Here is a 24,891-nt window from a genome sequence, read left to right as displayed (position 1 = left end):
CTAACACCCCGATTATTATATACACCTCTATGTCATTTTACTCTTTACTGTAAATTTACCCAACCCTTCGAACAGCTGAGTATCAAAATCTGGCATTTCCAACTATGTCATCTTTAACTTCTCAGCCCCCTTTCTGTGACTTAATCTCCTCCAAGTATTGCTGGGCCTTTATCTCTGATAGAAATATGTTTATTCTACCCCTTGTAACCACTTTCAGTCTTGCTGGAAATAAGAGAAAGGCCTCAGAGCCCAAAGACTGAAAGAGTTTGATAAGCTGCCTCAGTCTCCATCTTCACTCCACCGTTGTGTGGCAGAAATCTGGCCTGGCGAAAAAAGTGACTCCATCAAAAGATCTTTTCTTATACGGCCTGGCCTTGTCCATTATCTCCTCTCTAAGCAGATAGTTCCCGACATAAATAAAGATGGCTCTGGGCAAAGGGTGCTGAGCTGCCTGTCTCTTTTCCCCATGATTTTTCCTAATAGTAAAGGGAAACCTGTGCGCTCGTTGTATCTCTCTCTCCCACTCCGATTCAGGAAAAGCACCGCTCAACAAATTAACCACAAAGCGCATAATGTCATCTCCCTCTTTTCCTTCCTCTACTCCCAAAATGCGTATGTTGTTCCGTCTCTGGCGGTTCTCAAAATCCTCCAGCTTCCATTGTAAATCAATTGACAACTTTTCCTGCTCCATTTTAAAGTCCTGCCAACCCACAACATCGTCCTCCAGTTTTCCAGTCTGAGCCTCCACCTCGGTCACTCTTTCGCTGAGACCTTCATATAGTTTGTTAACTTTTCTAAGGGTATTTTGAATTTTCTTTGCGGCTTGTCTAGCCCTACGGCTTTCCGACCTTGCTTCCCCTTGCATCTGATTAAGAGTAGAACATATCGTGTCAAAAGGGGCCATATACTGCGCCGGTATGGGGGTATTACCTGAAGCTTGTGGGTTACTTTCTTCTGTATAAGTCTGGGATGTTGCAGAGTAATCCCAATCTAGCTTCCTTCCCCCCCATTACTGGCGAATCCAATCCTCCACCATATCTTTTACCCTTTGACCTTCTCCTTCTCTGCGTAGTATCTTTTACAGATGAACTTGAACCAGAACTCGAATCTTCATCTGATTCTTCTGTAACCTCATTGCTTGATTGAGTAGTATCAGCATCCTCATTCACTGAAAAGAAGCAGTCTCCCTCCAGTGAGGCTCCCTCTCTTTTCTCCAGTTCAGCGTTTTTATTTTCTGCGCCTAATTTTGTACTTTTTCCTGCTTCCGATAGAGAATTAGCCCCATTGTTACTCTGCTTCAGCCCTTTATCACTCAATTCTGCTTCCAGCTGAATTAACACTTCCAGCATGTCTGCACTTCCTACTGCGTTAGGTTTATGTGGGCTCTTCTCTACAGTTACAGTTCATGTTGTGTCGTTGCTAGCCCCTTTGAGCGACTTTTGCCCCCCTGACACCTGAAGCTGAGGCTTGAGTTACCTTCAGCGCTGCAGCTCCCGTTTCCTCTCCGCCTTCGCTACCACTGCCGATGCTTGCTGCTGCCGGGTCTCTGGGTTGCCTAGCAACCGCTGTCTTCGCGCTGGAAGCGTCGGTCTCTGCTGCTGACTCCGCCGCTGCGTCCTCGAGGGCGTCTCTGCTGGCGTCTCTGTTAGCGGTGATCTCCGTGTCTGGCTGCGAGCCTCTCCTCGAGGTAAACGCTTCCACCAAGGTAGGCTGCCTCAGTGCCGCGTCTTTCCCTCTGCTCATGCCTTGTTTTGCCATTATTATTATTACAATATCTTCGTTTTGAAGATCTGCAAGCCGATCTTCCATTTCCATTTCTAACGATAATGGCATTACTCCTAGTCCTACTCCCTCGCCTTCCTTCGAGGACCCTCCCTCCCTCCCGGTGAGGTTCAACTGAGTGCTAGCTCGGCTTGTTACGTACAGGTGGAGGAGGGGGCGGGCAGAGTTTTTATGCTGGGGGTGGGTCTGGGTGGGAGGCGGAGCCTCAATTGGATGGAAGGAAGGTGAGGGAGTAGGACTAGGAGTAATGCCATTATCATTAGAAATGGAAGCATGTTCCATGGTCCAGACAAGTTATTGTGTCATTTACAAATGATTTCCCAAAATTACGAGAGAAACCTGTAGAGTGGTACAGACAAGTGGAGAGATTTGTTAAAGTTCAAAAATGCCTCCTGAAAAATCTAGATGGGTTCTTTGACATTGTAGTTCCCGTAGATTTGTGGACAGAATATAAAATTGCTGTTGATTGGCCAAGTGAAGAATACGCCAGAGACCCAAAGACAGGAGCTCCCTCAGGGGAGGTGATGAGGAAGTACAACCAGGTAAGGCTGTACCTGAAAGGAAAGGTGCCTGCAAAAGAAACTGATTGGACACAAATAGATAGAACTACCAAGAATCGAGATGAAACTGTGCATTTATACTATGAACGACTGTTACAGGTGTTCAAGACATACAGTGGCTTGGATAATATAGAGATGAAGGACATGACCCACTTCATTTATCGATTTGTGTTAAGATTAAGACCTGAAATTTCCCAGTGGATTAAAGACAGTAAGATCTGTTGGCAAGCTAAACCTATAGATGAGGTCATAAAATATGCAAAGTATTGTGAAGATGAGCTGGAAAACAAGAAAAAGGAACTAAAAGAAAAAGTCATGTGGGCACAAGTAAAATTAGCAGAGCACCAAGAACAGCAGTTAAGCAAAATGATGAATACTCAGAATCAGAACTCTGGGGGTGGAGGAAAACCATGAGTAAAAATGAGCAGAGAGGAGGCCAGGAAGAAGTTCCCCTGCCATGGGTGCGAAAAGATGGGGCACTGGAGGGACGAGTGTAAGGCTGTGCAGAATGATAATGTGCAAATTAATGATTTAAATCCACAGGCGCAGAATGAGGGACCACGGAAAACACAGCAACAGGTAAAACAGAATCAGTTGCCTCGTGCACCTAGACCAAACTATAGGAGCAAAGTACAACAGGGCAAAGAAGCAGAGGTTTGGGAAGGAAGGGAGGATAGAAATGCAGCAACTTCGCAATTTCTGTTAAATGATACATTCCTCTGTGACGAACCTTACTGACGGTGCCTAAGGGGGGGAGGACGAGGAGTGCGTGCTTGGCGCCTCCTTGCCGGTAGACCAGTCAGGGCCATACATTGAAGGAAAGGTTGAAGGAAGTGATGTCACCTTTCTGTTGGACACTGGTGCTACTCGTTCTACTGTGAGAACAGCTGACGTTCCAAACCTACCCCTCTCGGGAGAAGCGATCCAAGTAGTGGGCGTTTCTAATAAATTAATTAGTACCCCGGTTACAGAACCCATGGAAATTAAAATAGGGAATTTCAAAGAGATGCATAGATTTGTTGTTTGTGATTCAAGTCCTGTGAACCTACTAGGACGAGATTTGCTGTGTAAAATGAACTGTACCATCTTTTGCACACCAAATGGCGTCGAAATTCAGACCCCGGATGAAGACGGAATCTACAAATTAATGCTAATAAGACCTGACTCAGAAATTAAAAGACTGACAATACAAGACTTACCTGAAGAGCTCCAACAGACAATGAAACCAGAAGTATGGGATTTTACTGGAAAAGATGTAGAATTAATGGCAAATGTTGACCCAATTAAAATTTCGACAAAAGAAGATGCAATTTACCCGAATACTAAACAGTATAAAATGAGTGCAGAAGTGAAAGCAGGGATTGCTATTGAAATAAAAAGGTTGTTGGAAGCAGACATCATCAGGAGGTATTGAGCAGTCCTTGTAATTCACCTATCATTGGAATAAAGAAACCAAGTGGTAAGTACAGGGTAGTACAGGACCTGCGCAAGGTAAATAAAATTGTTGTTCCTTGCTGTCCAATTGTGCCAAACCCTGCAGTGATCTTGTACCAAATACCATGGAATGCTGGATGGTTTACTGTCATCAACCTATGCCATGCTTTCTTTTTAATACCATTGCATCCAGACAGCAAATTTATTTTCTCATTTGAATTCGACAGTCATGTTTACGTCTGGAATCGTGTCCCTTAGGGGTACACAGAGAGTCCTTCGATTTTTAATCAAATTCTGAAAAAATGCCTTGAATCCTTGGTATTGCCTAGAGAATCAGTCCTGGTGCAATACGACCTCTTGGTGGCGTCTAAAAGCAGGAAAGATTGTGTTGTTGACACCATTGCCTTAATTAACTATTTAGGTGAAAAGGGACATAAAGTGTCACCAGCCAAACCACAGTTCTGTACCTCCTCAGTGAAATATCTGGGGCACCAGATAGAGAGAGGTATCAGGAAAGTTACCACAGAAAGAATTAGGATAATTTGAAACATGCAACTACCCAATACCCAGAAAGAAATCAGAATGTTTCTTGGAGTTGTAGGATACTGTAGGCAGTGGATTGTGGGATTTGCAGTCCTAGCAAGACCATTGATAAAAATGACAAAGAAAGGAGCAAAAGACCCAGTGGAGTGGGATGATGAAAGCATGACAGCTTTTACGAAATTACGAGAATGTCTGTGTACAGCTCCCGCATTAGGAATGCCTGACTACTCAAAGGAGTTTGCACTGTTTTGTGGCACACAAGACAATTGTGCACTTTCAGTCCTGACCCAAAATCATAGTTTAACCAGACGTCCTGTAGCGTATTTTTCCTCTACTTTAGATCCAGTGGCTGCTGGATTACCTGGATGTTTGAAAGCAGTAGCTGCAACTTGCATGAGTCTTGAACAAAGTTAGTCTATCATTATGGAACATCCTGTAACTGTGTATGTTACACATGCAGTTGTAATGTTGTTGACCAGAACCAAAACTCAGTAACTCACACCTAGTCGGCTGACTAAGTATGAGAGAATTCTTGTAGGTGCAGGAAATGTAACCATTGCCCGATGTAATATCTTAAATCCAGCTACCCTCCTACCAAATTCACTCACAGCAGGAGTGAAGGGAGAAGTTGAGCATGACTGCCTTGATCTGACTGAGTATAGCACAAAACCACACCCAGATGGCTCATGTATGAGACATGAGGATGGAGGCTTAAGTGCTGCTTATGCAGTATGCACTTTAGGAGGTCCAGTGGTAGCATCCTATTTATATGGAGTAAAGTCTGCACAAGTAGCCGAATTGGTTGCATTGGTTGCATTGGCAAAAGCCTGTAAATTTGGGAGGAACATGAAAATAGCAGTATACACTGATAGCCAGTATGGTTATGGGGTTGTGCATGACTTTGGCCAACTGTGGCTGCAAAGAGAGTTCCTGACTTCTTCAGGTACTCCTATCAGAAATGGGAATTGTGTGCAAGAATTACTGGAAGCAATCCAGTTACCAAAAGAATTGGCAGTGGTCAAGTGTGCTGCTCACAAATCTGGCGATGACAAAGTGACAGCAGGTAAGCGATACGCTGACCAACTGGCCCAACATTGTGCCAAATACAAAATAGCAATCAATACAAAGATGGGGGTTGGATTGGATTGGATTGGATGTGCATTTGTAGAGCGCGAATTGCTGCCCGGAGGCGTCCAAGCGCTAGGAATACCATGGACCCGCACAATGGCCCAGGAGGGTAGAGAAGTGAAAGTTAATTAGACTGGATGAAATAGAAAGGTTTTCAGCTGTTTGCGGAAGGCCGAGAGATTGGGGTTGGCTCTGAGATGCAACGGAAGGGTGTTCCAGGCCCTGGCAGCATTATAGGAAAACGTCCTGCCTCCGGATCTGGATCTTTTTATTCTGGGAGCCATTGCAAGGAAAGTCTGACTAGAGCGTAGGCTTCTGTTGGGCGTGTAGTGGGTAATTAGGTTCCGAGTAATCCTGGGGCCAGTGTTCCAGGAGGCCTGGTGTGCTATGCACATAGCTTTAAACATAACTCTCTGGCGCACCGGTAGCCAGTGGAGGGTTACCAATCCGGCCCTCACTGACTGTCTGCGGGGGAGGTCGAGTAAAATGCGTGCTGCGCAGTTCTGGACTATCTGAAGCCTTCTCAGAGTGAAATCAGGGGCACCAAGGTAGAGTACATTGTTAAAATCAAGGCGTGACTGAATTAAGCCTTGTACGGCTGCTTGTTTGGCTTCCAAGGGGAGGAGAGGGAGATTTTCTTTAGCATCCTCATGATGCCAAAGCATGTGGCTGAGAGTTTTGTGGCTTGTACGTTAAAGGACAGGGATCTGTCCAGCCAGACTCCGAGACTCTTGATACTGTTTTTAGGAGTTGGCGGGGAACCCAGACTGGGCGGCCACAGGGAGGCGGGGAGGCTGAGATCTGGGGGGCCTAGGAGCATCAGCTCGGTTTTGTCCCCATTCAGTTTTAGGGACGATAGGGACATCCAGGTCTTCACTTCCTCTAGGCACTCAGTAAGCCCGCCCAGTGCAGGTGGGTTAGCCTCCTGCGTCAGTGAGACCACCAGCTGCGTGTCGTCCACATAGGAGATGATCTTAATCCCAAATGGGCGGACGACATCAGCCAGCGGCCTCATGTACAGGTTAAAAAGTGCAGGGCTTAGAGAGGAGCCCTGGGGGACTCCGCATTTCAAAGGTCTGCTGGTGGACACAGACTCTCCCTCGAACACACGGAAGGATCTGTCCTCTAAGAAGGACTGGAACCAAGACCAGGCTTTGTGCTTAATCCCGACCTGGGACATACGGTGCAGCAGGGTGTCATGGCTGACCGTATCGAAGGCCGCGCTGAGATCAAGGAGGATCACTGCCACCGATCCTCCTTGATCCAGGATTTGTCTGGCTTCCTCGGTAACCATGAGGAGGGCGGTCTCAGTCCTGTGTTTCGGTCTAAAGCCCGTCTGGGTGGGGTCCAGTAGGTGGTGATCTTCCAGGAAGTTTATTAATTGTTGATTTATATATTTCTACAGGATCTTACTTGCCCATGGGAGCAGGGATATGGGGCGATAGTTACTCAGGTCAGTGGAGTCCAAATTAGGCTTTTTCAATAAAGCTCTGACCATGGCCTGCTTCCATACGGTCGGGACCGTGCCAGAGGAGATGGAGGCATTTAAAACCTCCCTTATGATGGGCAGGGTGGTCTGCGAGGCTGCCATTATTATGTCTGGCGGGGCTGGGTCATCAGGGGATCCGGATTTTACTTTCAGTGCTAAGGGTTCAAGGGTAGCGAGATCCAAAGGAAGGAAGTGAGTCAGCGTGGGTAGGTGTTGACTGGAGGGGGAGGCTGTGGGATAGAAAGGAGGGGCTAAGGGGGTGGGGTTTTTCGGGGGAAAGGCAGAGTAGATGGAGCTTATTTTCTGATGGAAGAATTCGGCAACATTATTGCAGTGGGTGGTGGACTTGTCCGCCTGCAAGCTAGGGGACAGTTTTGTTAGTTTTTTAATGATTTGGAAAATTTCCATGGGTTTAGATTTAGCAGGCAGAATTTTCTCAGAGAAGTATGTGGCCTGGGCCGCTTTTATCAGTGTTTTATATTCACTGATGGCTTCTCGGTAAAGGGTTTTATTGTCTGTAGAGTAATCAGATCGCCAACGTCTTTCTGATTTCCTGCAAAGTCGTTTCTTGTCCCTAAGAGCCTCCGTGTACCACGGGGCAGTTTTGTGGGAGCGTTTGAGCGTGATTTTCTTTTTGGGAAGAGTGACGTCTAGAGATTGAGTGATCCAGTTGACATATGCCTGGTTTGCTAGGCCGGGGTCGTCTTTAATCAGGGGTAGATTCTCAGCAAGTTTGCTAGTCCAATTATCAACTGCTAGTTGGGACCAGGCTCTCATGAGTCTCGTGGTAGGTGCTGGTGCAGGGGGTTTAGGCGCAGTCCAGCTGATGGGGATCAGAAAATGGTCCGTCCAGGGCAGGGGGATAGGTGGACTGGTTAGAAGATCAGGGCAGTTGCTGAAAACCGGGTCCAGCAGATGACACTTCACGTGGGTGGGAGTAGTAACCCGTTGGGTAAGTTGCAGAGCTGCTAGATCATCTGCTAAAGTCACGGCTATGTGATCTGAAGATGAGTCGAAATGAAAATTAAAATCGCCTAGCAGGGTGAAGTTGGATGTGATATTGAGACGCTCAGCCACGTTTGAGGGTAGACTGACGTGGAACTGCTTCGGGGGGCCGGGGGGGCGGTAGATAAGAGTGCCAGAGAGGCATCTGTTAGGTGAGAGTTCAATGTTAAAGGTAAGGCTTTCACAGTCCGGGATGGTTTCGGGAACCACTCGGCAGTGAAGCTGTTCTTTATGAATTATCGCCAGGCCTCCTCCTCTCCCTTTAGGCCGGTCTTGCAGAGAGATTTGGAAACCTGGTGGGAGGGCGTCTATGACCGCTGGATCAGCGTCAGGGGATAGCCAGGTTTCTGTTAGGAACAGTATGTCTGGTGTGTGTTCCTCTATTAAAAGCACAATTTCAACCCTATGTTTAGGGAGAGAGCGGCAGTTCAATAAGAACATGCGGAAGACGTGTAACGGTTCAGTAGTTATTTTGGGTTTGAGGGGGTTATGGCATTTGAGACAGGCAGGCGGCAGAGTGTCAGCTTGATAGCTGTGTCGACTACAGTTGCTGGTGGGTGCCCTGAGACTATGGAGGGTTTCAGCACTGTAGTGTATAGGGTCTGAGGACTGGGATGCAGGGGGACTGGCCCTAGGCCCGGACTCGGCGCGGACGAGCACAGACGAGCTTGCCTTATGCGCGCCTTCTGCGCGCAATCGTCGCGCCCGCTGCTCTGCCTGTGCATGCACATAATTATGGGGCAGGGAGGGGGTGTGGCCTCAAGGGGGGCGTGTCTCTCGATTCAGCGTAGCCGATGGCGCCTGACAAGACTCCCGCGAGCTCTCCCTCTCAGCGCTAGATCCGCTGCTGGGGATGCTTTCAGGCAGGAGATAAGCAGGTAACAGGCAGGTTTTAAAAACAGATATACAGGTATTTTAAAAGTTAAGATGTGCAAAATACGCAAAGCTAGCTCCCGGCTGTGCCTCAGGAGGGTAAAGGTATTCTGACGCGCTCGCAGATCAGCGCTCTATTTATACGAGTGAAAGGGGGCGTGGCCTCGAGGGGGCGTGTCCCTCGATTGAGGATGGCCGATGGCGCCTGACAAGACTCCCGCGAGCTCTCCCTCTCAGCGCTAGATCCGCTGCTGGGGATGCTTTCAGGCAGGAGATAAGCAAGTAATGGGCAGGTTTTAAAAACAGATATACAGGTATTTTAAAAGTTAAGATGTGCAAAACACGCAAAGCTAGCTCCCGGCTGTGCCTCAGGAGGGTAAAGGTATTCTGACGCGCTCGCAGATCAGCGCTCTATTAATACGAGTGAAAGGGGGCGTGGCCTTGAGGGGGCGTGTCCATCGATTCAGCGTGGCGGATGGCGCCTGACAAGACTCCCGCGAGCTCTCCCTCTCAGCGCTAGATCCGCTGATAGGCGGAAACAGCTGCCAACTTATGGTGTTTGAAGAAATAAAAACATGGGAAGAAGTGAGAGATTTGCAGAATGCAGCAGAACCAAAGGAAAAGGAAAGGTGGAGAAAATTTGGTTGTCGGAGAAGGAATGAGGATGGTGTCATTGTTTACCTTGATGATATGCCTGTGTTGCCAGACTGCCTGCTTGCTCCTATGGCTAGATTGATACATGGAGATACACATTTAGGAAGAGACGGCATGATACGTGTCTTTAGACAGAAATGGTTCAATTTGAAATTCAGAAACATAGCAGAGGCACTCTGCCAGAGGTGCTTAGTCTGTCAACAATTCAATCCAGGAAAGAAAACAGTAGTTTTACCAGGTACAATTGGAAAAGCAGAAGGTCCTTTCATAAGATTACAACTTGACTTTATTCAGTTACCCCCCTGTCGAGTAATGAAGTACCTCGTCATTGTCTGCCTATTTTCAAAGTGGGTAGAAGCTTATCCTACACGCAGAAACGATAGCATCACTGTAGCCAAATTGTTACTTAGGAAACGGATACCAAGGTACGGTTTTCCAGTCACAATTGAATCAGACAGAGGTAGACATTTCCATAGCGAAATAGTAAGACAAATCTGTGAAGCATTCAAAATTACACAAAAACTACACTGTGCATATCGCCCAGAGACTTCTGGAGTGGTGGAACAACTGTATGGCACTATCAAGTCAAGATTGGGAAAAATGTGTGAATCTACTCAAATGGAATGGCCTGACGCTTTGCTCCTTGTCTTGATGGGACTTAGAAGTATTCCAGACCGGAAGACAGGCCTGAGTCCCCATGAGATTCTGATGGGAAGAGCAATGCGGAAAGCATGGGTGCCAGGACACAAACTGATAAACATATCTGATGATTTGGTCCTAGAGTACTGCAAGCAGCTAGATGACCAAGTGCATTCTATCTATCACCAGATTGGGGAAGACGCAGTCGCCAGACCAGCAACTCCAGCCCATGACTTGAACCCAGGTGATTGGGTTGTAGTTAAGAAACATACTCGGAAGAGTTACCTTGCACCGAAGCGGGGAAAACGAACACAGGTGATTCTGGTTACCACAACAGCTGTGAAGTGGGCATGTGTGCCACGATGAATCCATGCCAGCCATACGAAGAAAGTGACTGAACCAGAAGAAACTGAGGCTGAAGGTTGTGCAGCTGAGGGGTCTCCTGAAATTGGTCCTGAAGTAGCTGAAGAAGAACAACGGAGCGCCAGTCAAGATGAATGGGTCCCAGTAATCGACCTGACTCTCGATCCAATAAGAACCAGAAGACAAACCTACTTAGATAGAGAGTGGGATAGTGAGGACGAGACAGGAATAGAAGAAGATAATCAGATCATCGAAATCCAAATCAAATCTGATGAGGAAGGCCAGGTAGGGACAGACCAGGTTATCGACACACCTCCAAGAACTCCTGAGCCTGAAAAGGGACAGATAGAAATTAGAGCAGAAGTTCAAGCGGAAGAAAATCAAAAGTTCAAAGTGTTTGAACAGGATCAGATAGAAATAGATGAATGTGTTCAGGAAGAAGAAATTGAAACAAAACAAAGCTAAATCCAGCACATACCTGAACAAGGCCAGTTTAGTAAGTAGTTTGCCTCCTGTTTGCTGTTTGGATTTCTATTGCCGACCACATTGAGAGATTGAAGAATCATATTAAAAGTTCGAAGCCCTATATGATTCCGCCTGCTCCTTCTGGACTGAGATTTTGAATTATTCATCTCTCCGTGGGTCACACTAACAATACGACGTATTCCCTGGCCTACATATATCTCACACGGATAAATTGGATTTGTAATTGCTTATCTTTTCTCCGTGGGCCACGTAAAACAACGACACGTAATTTTTTGATCCACGCGTCGATCATATAATCCTTAGATTACCAGAGTTCAGACTTCACATTCTGCGTCACTAAACTTGAATTAACATCGGTGCGTTCCCATACTACCATTAGGAGTAGCTGTATTCTCTCTCCCTGATATGAAGTGTGATCACATTAGAACATAAACGATCTCAAGCATCGTAATTGAGATTACATTTGGTTTGATACAGTATACAAATGACACCAGTCCTGAAGATGGTCTCAGAAAGTGTTATCTAGGAGACCGAAACGTCGACACCCACCTCATCCTTTCTTTGTGTTATTTACTTAGATTTTGGATAGGTGTTTTTAGGTTCTGTTGAGTCATTTATTAACCAATTCTTTTTATGCACCTACAGACCTAATCAATTTTGAATCATTTATATCTGTATATGAAACCAATCCTTTTTACCACTTGATAAATTCTATATTACCTATACACCTTTGTGTTTGTTGTCTATGTACTTTTGAAGTGTTTCTGTTAAATTCTGGTTATATATAATCATTAATTTGCTTTGATGAATTGAATTCCTAGAAGGATCATTTATTTATCCTTTTCAGTTATTGTGAATTACTAATTGTCGTCTAAACAAATCCCCTTGAAGGCATCTATACCCCTCTAGTTTAGTAACCAGGCAGAAGAAACTGAAATAAGACCTGGAACTAGTCAGACAGAGAAGGAACAAGACACTGAATCAGATGTGCCACAACTGAGTGAAAATTAAAGAGCCTTTGAAGAGGGCCAAAGCACAGTGCCAGTTAAAAGATTCAGAAAAGGAGATAAAATACAGAGATTTGTCAAAAGATTGAGACTTAGACTAAAAACTATCGACGAAGAACTTGAGCAAGAAAATCAAGACTCCAGTAAACCTGACCAGTCTGGAACAAAGCCTAAACGAAGAAGTGCCCGAATAAAAAGACTAAACAACAAGTATCAGAGTCCTGAATGGACTTATCTGGTGTTGGAAGACTTCGAAAACCTTGAAATAAGTGACGAAAGTGATGAAGAATTGATTGCTGACCGGACTGACGAAGAAGTGAAACCAACCTGAAAGTTGCCCTGTGTAAGCAACCTGTGTAAAGTTACAAAGAGGGGTTGAAGATTCTTTTGAGCCAAAATGTCTGATTCCTCTGTGAATGGAAGATCGAGACGAAATTGTTGCGAAACATGCTGCAAAGTATGTTTGTGTAGTATAGCATTAGTACTGATATTATGGATAGGACTAACAATAACTATTCCTTACATGATGAGTAAAGATACTAATTTGTACCCTACTAAACCAGTAACAAAGGACACAGAAGAGCTACAAACAGAAGACGCACCACAAAGAGTATATACACTAGAGAAAGCAGTTCGCCTTAAACAAACTAGAATGGACTTAGATACACCAGATGAGGAAGGACTACATTATCATAGAATCAAGAACAAAACTAATTTAAACGTATTTGCAAACTTGTTAGTACACTACCTAGAAGCAATGGAAATAGAAGACTGTTACGTCTGTTGAAGCTGCCTACTTCAGTAGCTGAGGGGGTGACATACCACCATCTACCACTAACCTATGGAATTTCCTGTAGTATTTTAGCTAGTTTATTCTATAAGAGAGAGTTGTTACAGTATTATTACTCAAACTTAGATGTGATATTTTCTGAACTTCCTGTGCGAAGAAATCTGAACCCTGTACATACAACTAGAGACATAGCAAAATACATGAGTGAATATTTTCTAACTATAGGTAAAATAAATATAGATGGCGCACACAGAGATCACTTGACCTGTATATTACACGAAGAAGAAAAAATGTTTCTAAATATGGTAGAGAAAAGAAGAGAGAGTTTCCAAAAGAAAGCAAAGGACAAAAATCAGAAAATTCCCAAGTGGGCTGAAAATATAGAGAGCACCTCAAATGGTGGAGCTTATGCTGCATTGTTGCTGGATTTCGAAAAGAAAGGCAAACTTTGTCTTCACAGAGAAAAGACTAGTTACTATAATAACATATTCATTGGTTCCAGTCAATGCGAACACAATTACAAGGTAATTGGAGGTTGGGGTTTCAAAGATGGGTCAGAGCCTGTGTTTCCTGGAATTTAATATATATGTGGTAACAAGGCTTACTTCAAATTGCCCGACCATTGGTACAGAAGTTGTTATTTTGGTATTGTCTTCCCAAAGATATACCATATGGGGAATATCACTGGAAGCACTGAAAATACTAATGGATTAATACGTAGTAAAAGAGAAAATGTAGGAGAAATAATAGGTGATATATTTAGTGCAATGATACCTACAGTGGGAGTGGCTCTGAATACACACAGAATTTGCAAATTGTCTACAGTAGTAGATCGGTTATCAACTGACACTGCTGGAGGCTTCCTAAGGGTTAATACCAAAATGGTTGCGATCAGATCTATGGTTTTACAAAATCGACTTGCTCTTGACACTTTATTGGCAAAAGAGGGCGGAGTCTGTAGAATGTTGAAAGCGTAACATTGTTTCACCTATATTCCAGATAAAAGTGTTGGAATTAAGAAATACGTGAGAAACATTACTAATTTGGAAAAAGAGCTCAAACCACTGGAGGTTGATAGTGCCTGGAAGAGACTAACTGATGGTCTCTCCTCTGTAGGTAGTTGGTTTTCTAACCTAGGTAAAAGTCTTATGAGCAAAATACTGATACCAATAGCGGGAATAAGCTTGTTTTTGCTCATCATAATAATTTGCTGTAAATGTCGAAAACACAAAAAGAAGTATACTGTGAATAAGCGAGGAATAAAGAGAAATGTCGATGAACTTGAATTAGAAGAGCTGAATAATCAGATCTATTAAAGAGTGAAGAATTCTCATCCTAATAAAGATGCAGAAAAGAGACTGAATAGAAAGTTCGAAGAGATTGAAATGGGTGAAATGTGAAAAGTTGGCATCTGGTTCCATTAATAGTGATGATAGTAAATATCATCAAAGAGGGGATTGATGGAGCAAGGATTCGCACGTTGTATCATGAACCTCAAATAATGTTAATAAACGAAACCAACATGTTCGTGTTACTAATATTGCACATTTTTACACTACACGGGGTGTCCCAGTGACGCTTGCCTATGTGTTTACTAAACCTAATACGCTTGCATTTTAAAGATGCAAAAACAACAGGTGATGGACCGAATGTGGATCAATGTCACACACTCACCCCAGTCCAAAGATCTGGGCCCAAATCCATCGTTTTTTTGCAATCCACATTCGGTCCATCACCTGTTTTGTTTGCATATTCCGCCATAAGTGCGCTGGGCATGCCCAGACGTGGGTCCCAGGCACTCCACACCACTGGAGTCAAGCTAGCCGGGCTGATGAGAGGTGTTACCTCGAAACCGGTCCGGTCCTCGGATGCTTGATTCCGTTCTGGGAAGGACATGGCTTTTGTAGTTCGGACTGGACTGTTCCCATGGGGCACAGGGTCAGAGCTGATTTGCATATCGCCATTGTCTAACCCGGGGTGGTGTGGAGTGCAAAAAAACGATGGATTTGGGCCCAGATCTTTGGACTGGGGTGAATGTGTGACATTGATCCACATTCGGTCCATCACCTGTTTTGTTTGCATTTTAAAGATGGCCGCTGCTACGCAGGAATTTAGACTGTGCATGCGTCGGTCATACCCATGTGACGTGACATACTCGCAGTTCTGGTGGGAAAGTGTTTGCTCATGAGCAATACAGCTGACATGGCCGCTCTGTGTTCTCACGTGCTCTGAGCTTGCATTGCCGCTTTCACAAAGCTGTTTGTTATGCACTTACCCTAATGCTATAGTTATTATAAAAGTAATGGGAATAGTATAGAGTTTCCATGGTATACAGTGAAATCCTTTATTCCATGTACTAAAACTGTTCTTTTCCATTTCATGTAACACTTCGAAAACTTGGCCTGTTCTAACGTGATATACTCCATCTTGCTTGAATCTGAGTCTGCGCGAGATCTGCGAGTCTCCACAGAAATGACCTTTGGACGGAAGCCAGATGGCAACCCAAGCCAAGATGAGCCTGGGAGAAAACCCTCTCAATTAGTCGAAGAAGCCGAACTGTACTACATTTGTAACAATTGTATATGAAAAATGTTATTCACCGTTGTTATGTGAAAACATATGTCATGGGAAAGTAAAATTTGAGGGGCGGGTAGAAAATTCAAATAAGGAGCATGAGAAAGTCTAAATTTTAGGTGGTGTGATGACCTAACCTCCCTTTATCCAATCAAAATTGGGGATTCTTACACTTGCAACATTGGGGGGTGGTACACTGACCCGAAAAACAGTATAACTAGCGTAGGTGTAGCTAGAGATATTGTCCGACTTGTCCGAATAGCTGACCTGTCACTGACACAACGCACTCTATAGGTGACTGAACTCAGAGAGCTGCGGAGCACTCTGTTGGGAGGTTCGAGAAACCCATTCGGGGTTTATGCAGATTTGAAAGTGCTGGTGACGCACTTTGCTGGGAGGTTCGAGAACCCAATCGGGGTTATTGGCAGATTCCTTGCAGAGAGGGAGTAGCGCAGGCGTTGCAACCGAAGCTGCGGGTGTTGGCCATACCCTTTGGGGAACCCGGTCCTGATCCAAATTCTGGGGTTATCCTGTCCTGACTGTCCATGAGCTGTACCTGCTGGCCTACTGGCACATATGTCCTTGAGGGTCCATTCCCGTCTTTTCCAAATCTGACCCGTGGCCAGGGTTGGTCTTCACTATATCCTAGGTAAATATAAAGTCTGTGTGGGTGATTGCTTATCTATATTTGCATTTCTAACTCTCGAATATTGCAAAGCATAATTGCATATGTTCCTTTTTCTCCCCTGTCCCTTCATAAATAAGATGTACATTCATTATTTGTCTATTAGCATGTTCAACTTTTGTCCTACCTTTAGACAAATGCTAAATCGTTTTTTATATAGTTTATGTTCCATTCTTACCCTCCCTATAGAGAATAAGAAAAATCTGGATAAATCAAATTACATAAGTTTCATTTCCTTTTAACAGTTAGTGAATTACGAAAGTCTACTTTGATTTAGAATGTTCCCTTTCTTTACCCGCCTCTAGTGAAGTTGTGAAAGTCTGGTGATCTAAATTAACATGTTCCTTATTTTCACCTTCCCTTTATTTTACGATTTCTAAATGATTAGTATTCTCTGCCTTATTCATAGCTATACGTTATTTCTAATTCTAGTTATAGATAGTCTTATCTGGGTAAATCTTATGCTCATGACATATGATGATGATGATGATTAGATAAAGGTTTTCAAAACTTCCTGAGTCTGTGGTTATTATAAAGAGTGCAAACAATTTTAATTGATATTATATTGTGATGACTGCTTATCTTTTCAGCTAGCTCCGTGATCCATTGTGATCTTAGGTACCTGTGACGAGGATTGGTAAATCAGGTACATTGGAAAAAATAGAAAGGAACAGGGTTGCTGGTAGTAGAGTGTAGGTTACCCAATTAAATAAGTGTGATAAATAAATTATGGGCCCAGGTGTGCATATTTGGTAATAAAATAGTCGGATGACCTGCGCGCTCTATCACTATCACACTTGAAAAACAGTCAACAACTTGTGTACAAAGGTGGGATTATTCGAAGGACTTCTTTGTGCTGATGAAAAATGATGTGCGGTTCAGAGATGCACCGGGTGTGAAGCTCACTAATGCACATAGAAGAAACTAAGGCAACTAGAAAGTAGGTCTTCAAAAAGAGGAGCTTCAGACTTTATGAAGTCATTTATTTAAAGATTTGTTCATCACTCTGGTCAGATCCTGACAGGGTAACAGAGGCATGAGATATTGTTCAGGACAGCTCATGCCTGATCCACTAGGTTTTATTGGCTACAAGGTACATCCTGCGTGTGTTCAGCAGAACACCTGATTGCTCAATGTGTAGAAAATGGCATTCGAGCATTCACTTAGCATGTGAAATGGTGAGTATTCTTTAGAAAGCCCTAATAATAGGAATCTAGCTTTTTACTCCAGGAGTAAGCCATAGGAGAGTCATTTCTTACAGTCACCCACAGGGCTTAGTTTGCTGAAAAGAGGCTACGCTGATCACAAGCTAGGTTATTAGGCAGGAAGCACTAAAGCAGAGTGATTGTAGGAAGAATTACAGGACTCTCCATCAGAGTATAGAGGCTCTCATTCGTCACCTGTGACATTAGGGTCATGAACGACAGAACCTCAGTGGCCTAGGCTAACACCCAGTAGTTACTGTTGGTGAGTTCAGATCATCGTAATCACTAGAGCTGGCCGTGGCATACATGCCTGTTCCAAATCCCCATGCAAAACACGAAGGAGGCAGCAGAACGGAATCCCAAATGAAGACTTGTCTTTCTGTGGTGACAATGCTACAGCACGTGTGAGTGGCTGCATAGCAGACTTCGGAAGTCCAACCAGCGATGGCAGAAGGGACAGAAAGGGTAGGCGGGTGAGTGCACTTTGGTTCCATGAGCTAGACAAGCAGTATATAAAGCACTGACAGCTGGTGGAAGCTGGGGAGGTTGGAGAGGAGTGCCAGCACAGACTTCCAGTCCTACAATACTCATTCAAACCATCCAGGAAAGGCTCTTAGCTGAGTAAGAATGTCAGCATTAAAGTGAGTCAATCCTTTGGATCTGACAGTGTGGTGCGAATACAGTTTGCCCCGGCATCTGAACTGTGTTTGTGCCGCATGTAGAACTGAGTGCCTCTCACTAACAGTGACAACACCAGCCTTAATAATTGTGACTAAAGATAAACAGTGGGGAAATGATCTTTAGCACCACACCAGTGAATACAGCAGAAATGCAAAAGAGACTGTGTCAGCCACAGAAAACAGCATATGCAAAAGCACCTGTGCATTCAGAGTGAGCAGTAAGATTGTCTGCAGCACACCGCATAATAGATCAGCCAACAATGAACTGGAGTTTGAGAGAGAAGCCTTGACAGCAAGGGAATTAGGCTTAACTTTGATTGTATCACTCTGTGGCCCTTTTCCTCTTTTGCCTTCTTCCCAATTGTAGAAGCTGCAACAGGTGGGCAAGTGGGAGGTACAATGATATTGGTCTGCGTAGAAATAGAATGCCTGTATCATCATCCATGTTTCTCTGGTTTTTGTTTATTTGTATTTTGAATTTTTAGTTCGATGGGATTGGGGGTCACTGTGGTTTTAGAGGTCGTAGGTATTAGCAGTATCGGCACATTTGAAGCGTTAGTGCAGAATCTCAATTGCATCTTTTTAGCACCATATGTAAACATTAAGAGTGTGGCAAGATTTTCAGCTATTTGACCCTATTCGTCATTGTTATTATTAATAACATTCATCAGCAATTTGTCATAATATTAGCATTACCACACTATGAAAATGCTTGTAGCCCAATAATTTGTCCCTGAAATTGTTAATAAATAGACTGAATGTACGTTTCTTTTTTCTACCCTAGGAAAGTGTTGAGCATGCACAGACGTTGCCGAGGGACATGAGATGCCTTTCTTTTTTTTCAGTTTTCCAACTTTCACTGGAATGTGAGCTGTTTTAAAATTTGACTTTCTTGCAAACCAAACACAAAGAGAGCATGAACACCATGGACAATCACTGTCTTACCTTCTGGGCATTATTGGTTGAGACTTCTGTAATGCCTGCAATTTGTATGTTTCCCCTAGAGTCCTCTCTCAGCTCCAGATATCCAGATGAAGGGTTCAAAAGGTCACGAATCAGCTCATTATAAATCTAAATTTTAAATAAAACACTGTAGTTAGTATGATTAAGCTCTAATGCCTGTCTGCAGATGCAATGCATGGGAGAACCTTAGAACTACTATTGGCACTTAAAAAGCAATACTTTGAAGAGTAGTGAATGACAGGAAAAAAACATCATGATATTGATTCTAGAACTTCTAGTGCTCCTTCCATTACAAGTGGTTAGGAATAACAGCCAGGCTGGACCAAAAAGGTTTTCTAAAAAGATTTATGTAAGTATAAAATAATCTGGAGCCTTAGGCATAGATGCATCAAGGTAAAATCCGCTCGCAAAGGGGCAGATTCTCAGAATCTGCCTCTTTGCGACCGGTATTTTTGCATTTGGGATGCATCATCTCAAATGCAAAACTGCAAATTAAGAAATTGCAAAATTGTGATTACTTGCATTTAAGGAATCTCAAATTGAGATTCCTTAAATGCAATGCATTAAAGTTTAAAAAATAGCGATTTCGCTAATAGGGCTCGCAAATTACCATGAAGTTGAACTTCATGGTAATTTGCAAAAACTTTAAAAAATGCACTAAAGTGCATTTTTCAAAGTTTCATGTTGCGCACACACATACTTTAAGGGCATGTGTGTGCGCAACATATGTGCACAGATCAATTTCAGGGGTGCAACAGGGTGTCCTTTGGACCATAGGAATGAATGGGGAGGTATTTCTTAATTGCGACACGCAATATGCGAGTCGCAATTAAGGAATTTTAAGAAATTGCTATTTTATTAGTAATTTCTTCATGCATTGCATTTTGCTATTCCTTAATAGCGAATTGTTATTTTTCACTATTAAGGAATAGAAAAATGGGTTTTTGATGCATCTGGGGGCTTGTTACGTGAGGGTTCCTCTACTCATGAAATACACACATCAATAACAAACAGTCACGTCCAATTCATATAGAAGATATTGTCACAGCCAAACCTAATTGAGGGGATGGCTGTATGGATGCTCTCAAGAGTAACAAATAAAGAGTACCGAAATTACCTTCAAGATGACTTTTCTTTACTCACCACTCAACCTCCTTCTGAACTGGTTGGGAATCTCATTTCTAAACCTCAAACTATGGAAAAGATATCATAAAGCCTGAACTGGCACAAAGTAAACTGACTGAACATTGCTTCCTGGCTCATATACATATTATGTCTGGAAGATGCTTCCAGAGTAATGCTGGCAGAAAGAATGTGGAGTAGCCCACTTTGCTTCCCCACAAATGTCTGTGACAGGAGCATGTCTTTGGAAGGTCAGCGTTGCTGCCTTTGCTCTTGTGGAAAGAACAGAGTCTGAAGAAGATGAACTCCCATATTGTCATCGGATTTAGAAATGCTATCTTCATAGCCATGTCTTGAATCACGTTGTTCGCTGTAACGAGATGAATGCATGCAGCAAAAATATTCTTGTGGACGCTGAAGGGTTATGTACTTTCCAGGTAATGCAAGAATCCAGGCATTTATCCAGAAACTTTGCAATGAAATAAGGGACCATCTGAAGTACAGCTTTTTTTCTTTTGAGAAACAATTCCAGCTCTTCGGCTAAACAAGCTTTAAACTTGTTAATCCCGCAGGCAGAAGCCATCACCTCCCAAAAATATTTTTTCAGAAAAGTCTGTCTATGTCATAAGAGGTTATAGACTGAAGTGCTTACTGAAAGAGGATGTCTTATACTCATCAGAGAGGGAGAGAGAAGTAGTTGTAATTCATTTAGCTTCCGGCCGTGTAACGTATAATCAATGGGGAATGAATCACTTGTCCTGTGTATTACCAGGGTCAGGGTTCTTGTCCGTCTAAAAAAAAACACATTCACAAATTAACAGTGGGTGCGGTATATCTTGGTTCTCTCTAAGAGTATGGTTACATGAAAAGCATCATCATTGCGTTTTTGTTATGCTTTCCTCCACCTGGACGAAAAACCACTGGTATTGACAGTAGTGATAAGGGAAAGTGAGTTGTGAAGTGCAGTGGAGTTAAAATGACCTACATCTGACAACCTAGTGCTTATTTGTTGTAGATGGGGCAAGGTTAAAATTTCGTGGTGGTGCGATGTTAGAAAAGTTACTGTTCTAACACCCCTGTTGTTCTAGAGGTGGTGGTTCAAGAGGTCGACATGTTTCAGCCCTACTTCGCCCGTAGGTTCTATGGGCTTTCTTCAGGACCAAGCAAAGCACACAAGTGTGAGATTGTGTGTTGAGGGCAAGTGGCTCACTTACCCTTCTTCTTAAGTGACCATATTTTGACACTTTTGTGTTGCATTGTGTCACTGTCTCCAACTTAACAATGGGGGACATTGTCTCCTTCGAAGGACAGGTGGCTTGACTCGCTGTTTGAGCCTCAGGAACAACTTGTTCTGGCTCCATCTGCTGTGCCCCAGCCATAGTTCCATGGGATTGAACATGTAAGGGTAGATAAGAGAGGAGGCGATAGAGAGCTCTCTCTCAGACAGAAGGAGGCTAAATGGATCTGCAGATTGCGGGCGATCACCTGTGGTCATAACACTGACAATGAGTTTCACTACTTCTTAAATTAACAACAATGTTTCTGATAACATTTTCTGTCAATCACAAAAAAGCGTACAGGATCGCTTAGTGGTTAAGTTACTTATCCATTGGTTGAATTAATGATTGTTTGTGTGGAAACTGTTAAATTCAATGTTTATTAAATAAGTTATTCTAATATAATCACTAACAGGATTGAAATGTATAGTCAGCCATCACTTATATAAGATTATAATGAGTTTTATATAAATAAAAAGAGCTAACGATATGTGTAACGTTATGTACCTCCCCTATTATCATATCATCTTTAAGGTTTCATTACATCTTCTCTCCTCTATTTTTCTTTTGGACACCACTGGTGGAGTATAAAAGTTTGTACCAGTGCGTCTGAGGATGACGCAATTAGTAGACAGATGTGACTTACAATGAATTGAGTTTAAAACTTTAGCATTAAGGAGATGACCCATGTACTAATTTGAGTTATATAATACAACATAAAGTCAGGTCTTTAGGTCTTATTAATTAAGGGATAAGATCAAATTGGATCAGTGTCAAATATTCTGCAAATTAGGAATACCTTAATGATCCTCATTATAAGGTTAGTTTGGCTTAGTATTAGTACCTCTGCACATTGATAGATGTCCAAGAAAAACATTGTCATCTTAAGCACATGTTGTTTTTTCCCAGTTTACCCTACGCCCTTGACACCAAATGCATAAATAAGCATATCTGACTAATATCAAAATCAGGCTTCTGCAGCCTTGATAACGGATGGCTGAGACAGTTAGCCCAGGTTGGCTATAGTTGCCACACTCCAAGATGGCCGGACACCGGATTCGATACATTCTTGCATCCAATTGGGGTACCGTGTTTTTAAACATTTATGTACAATCCGTCTATGCTGCATAAATTGGTAGGACCGACAATAAACGGGAGAACCATTATGTCATGGTAGCCAGAAATGGTCCACATGCTTTGTTTAAGGCTGGCAGAAGCCATTAGACGCGTTCGGTTTTAGTTAAATCTGTTCTATTATGAGATGGCCTGACAGTGCAGTTTGACAGTTGGCATTGGCCAAAGGATGTTTGTTTCCGGTCCAGGGAGGACCTGGCCTGGCAGTTCGGTCTGGACTGTTCCCATGGGGCACAGGGTCAAGACTGATTTGCATATGGCTGAGTCCAAACTGGAGTGGCGTAGTGGGCAAAATAACAATGGATTTAACCCAGATCTTTTGACTGGGACAGAAGTTTGCATTGTCAGCATTCCGTCCATCATTTGCTTGCTGTAACACTTTTCGCCCTAAGTGGGATGGGTATGCCCAGACGTGGGTTCCTTGCTCACTGTGCCACTGGATTCAAGATAGCCTGGCTGATGAAGGGTGACATACCCTGAAACCGGCCCTAGGTTGCTTGTTTCCGGTCCAGGGAGGAACTGGCCTGGCAGTTTGATCTGGACTGTTCCCATGGGGCGCAGGGTCAAGACTGATTTGCATATGGCTGGATCCAAACTAGGGTGGTGAGGTGGGCAAAAGAACAATGGATTTAACCTGGATCTTTTGACTGGGGGAGAATGTTTGCATTGTCAGCATTCCGTTCATCATTTGTTTGCTGGAGATCTAAACTTGGCGGATTTGGTGTGTCTGAGGGCAGCGTAGTTGGGGACCACATCAAGCAAAGCAATTTGTAGGTTTTTATCCAAGTTAGCATGATTCAGTAAATGAAGGGGAGAAGTCGCTTCACGCGGCATGGCGAATCTAATCAGGAAGGAGTAATGTCCCTAGATAATTGTTATTAGGTATGTGAAAACTGGGTTCTATGGTAAATTGGGGTAGTTATTATATAGGGGTTGATTACAAATGACACATATGTGGCTAAAAAAAAGTATGAGTCATGGTATTCCAGTAAAATTGCTAACCTCTGTTTGGCCTATCTTTAAGGTTGATTCACTCTGAAGACGAAGGAGGTTTACGTCCATGGGTACATGAAGTACATGGTTGTTTTAATATAAACCTTATCCTTACTCTAATCACACGTTTTTTAATTATTTTCCATGAGTAATTAATTCTCTACAAAACTTTCAAGTTATCACTGTAACCACATTTTAGGGTGACACGTGGATTTTAATCAATGTCTCTAATGGATGAGATAAATACGCCAGTTTTTGATACAACATACTCACTTAAATTTACCATTTATTAGTCATACGAAGGGATAACACTTGAAAATTGAGTTTTTTGCTAAAGAATCTTGCAAATATGTCTTCGTTCAGCCTGTTTTCATGTAGTTGTTTTTGCAAATATGTCTCCATTATGTCTGTCTTCATGTAGTTGTTATTTTGTTACTCACATTGTGTATTTATCCTAGTTTCTTAAAAACAAGAAAGCATTTTGGTTCAGTTATTAGTCATGTCATTGTGTTGTGTTCTATGTGCATTTTAAATGTAATTTAGTGAAGTGATTTAATTCACATGTCAATATTTGATGGTAGTGACAAAACTGAAGTTATCCAGGTCATCAGTTATGTTTGTCAGTCATTTTATGCCTTTTATATTATTTGTTACAGCCCTGACGAAGTTCCACGATTTTATTTTGGGAACGAAACACGTTGGCTAGTTGTTGTGTGAATGAGCATGAACTTTTGGAAAAAGAACTTTCTTGAAGAATTTCTATGGACTGAATCTACTTCCTTGTTGTACCTCTTTACTTTCATCATAAATCGAAATCTGTATTCAGTGGCACTGAAGGGCGACAAGAGCTGGATGATTTGTACACATTTCTCAAAGACTAAATTGCAGTAATTAAGTGAGGTGCTATCCAACTAGTCCATCGCTCGGTTCACCTTTGGTTTTGAGATCCCAACCAATGTTCCCTTTGGTTAAAGGATTTCAGGCAGTGGAAAATAGCCTTGATTTCTAGGTAATTGATATGTTATTCTGTGTTGGAGTCTCCAGAGACTATATGTTGTGTCGTACCTTCAGTGAGCCCGTTACCTGTGTGGAGATGAGTCTGTTGTTCCCACAATCAGAGCCTGAATGGGTGGCCCCTTCAGAAGTTTAAACTCTAGAGTCTACCAATGAAGGAACTCCATTGCTTGGCTCAAAATTGCATTCAATTTGCCCTGTGAGTCAACATACAGTCCAATTATTTACCAGTTGGTTTAGCAGAATACAAATAAGAAGCCAAGTTGAGGGAAATAGATGTGTGCAGAAGGCTATACCAAAGTCACATTATGGTTGGAAAACTGTTTCAATGATTGTTTTGGGAAAGGTATTCTCTACAGAGGAGTCTATCATTGCTTCTATGAACTGAAACATAGATGGGAACAACTCAGCCTTCCCATGGTTTATCAAAAATCCTAGATTGAAAAAGATGTTGTAAACAAATCAAATGTTCTCATTCATCTAAATAAGGG

The 24,891-nt window shown here is 43.0% G+C and overlaps 1 protein-coding gene across 2 annotated transcripts in view; it reads right to left on the bottom strand.

Moving 5' to 3' along the window:
- The window catches only part of LOC147684768 (kinesin-like protein KIF19), a 1,367,439-nt gene that overhangs the window by 953,047 nt on the left and 389,501 nt on the right, over positions 1–24,891 (bottom strand). For both annotated transcript variants that reach the window (XM_086940625.1, XM_086940626.1), the window contains exon 7: positions 18,843–18,968. In XM_086940625.1, the coding sequence (XP_086796751.1) occupies positions 18,843–18,968 (126 nt within the window). The remainder of the gene's footprint in view (positions 1–18,842; positions 18,969–24,891) is intronic.

This window comes from Lissotriton vulgaris, chromosome 10 (genome assembly GCF_964263255.1).
Source record: "Lissotriton vulgaris chromosome 10, aLisVul1.2, whole genome shotgun sequence".
NCBI lineage: Eukaryota > Metazoa > Chordata > Amphibia > Caudata > Salamandridae > Lissotriton > Lissotriton vulgaris.
The sequence above is the reverse complement of the archived record's forward strand: the minus strand, read 5'-3'. Positions and strand labels throughout refer to the sequence as shown.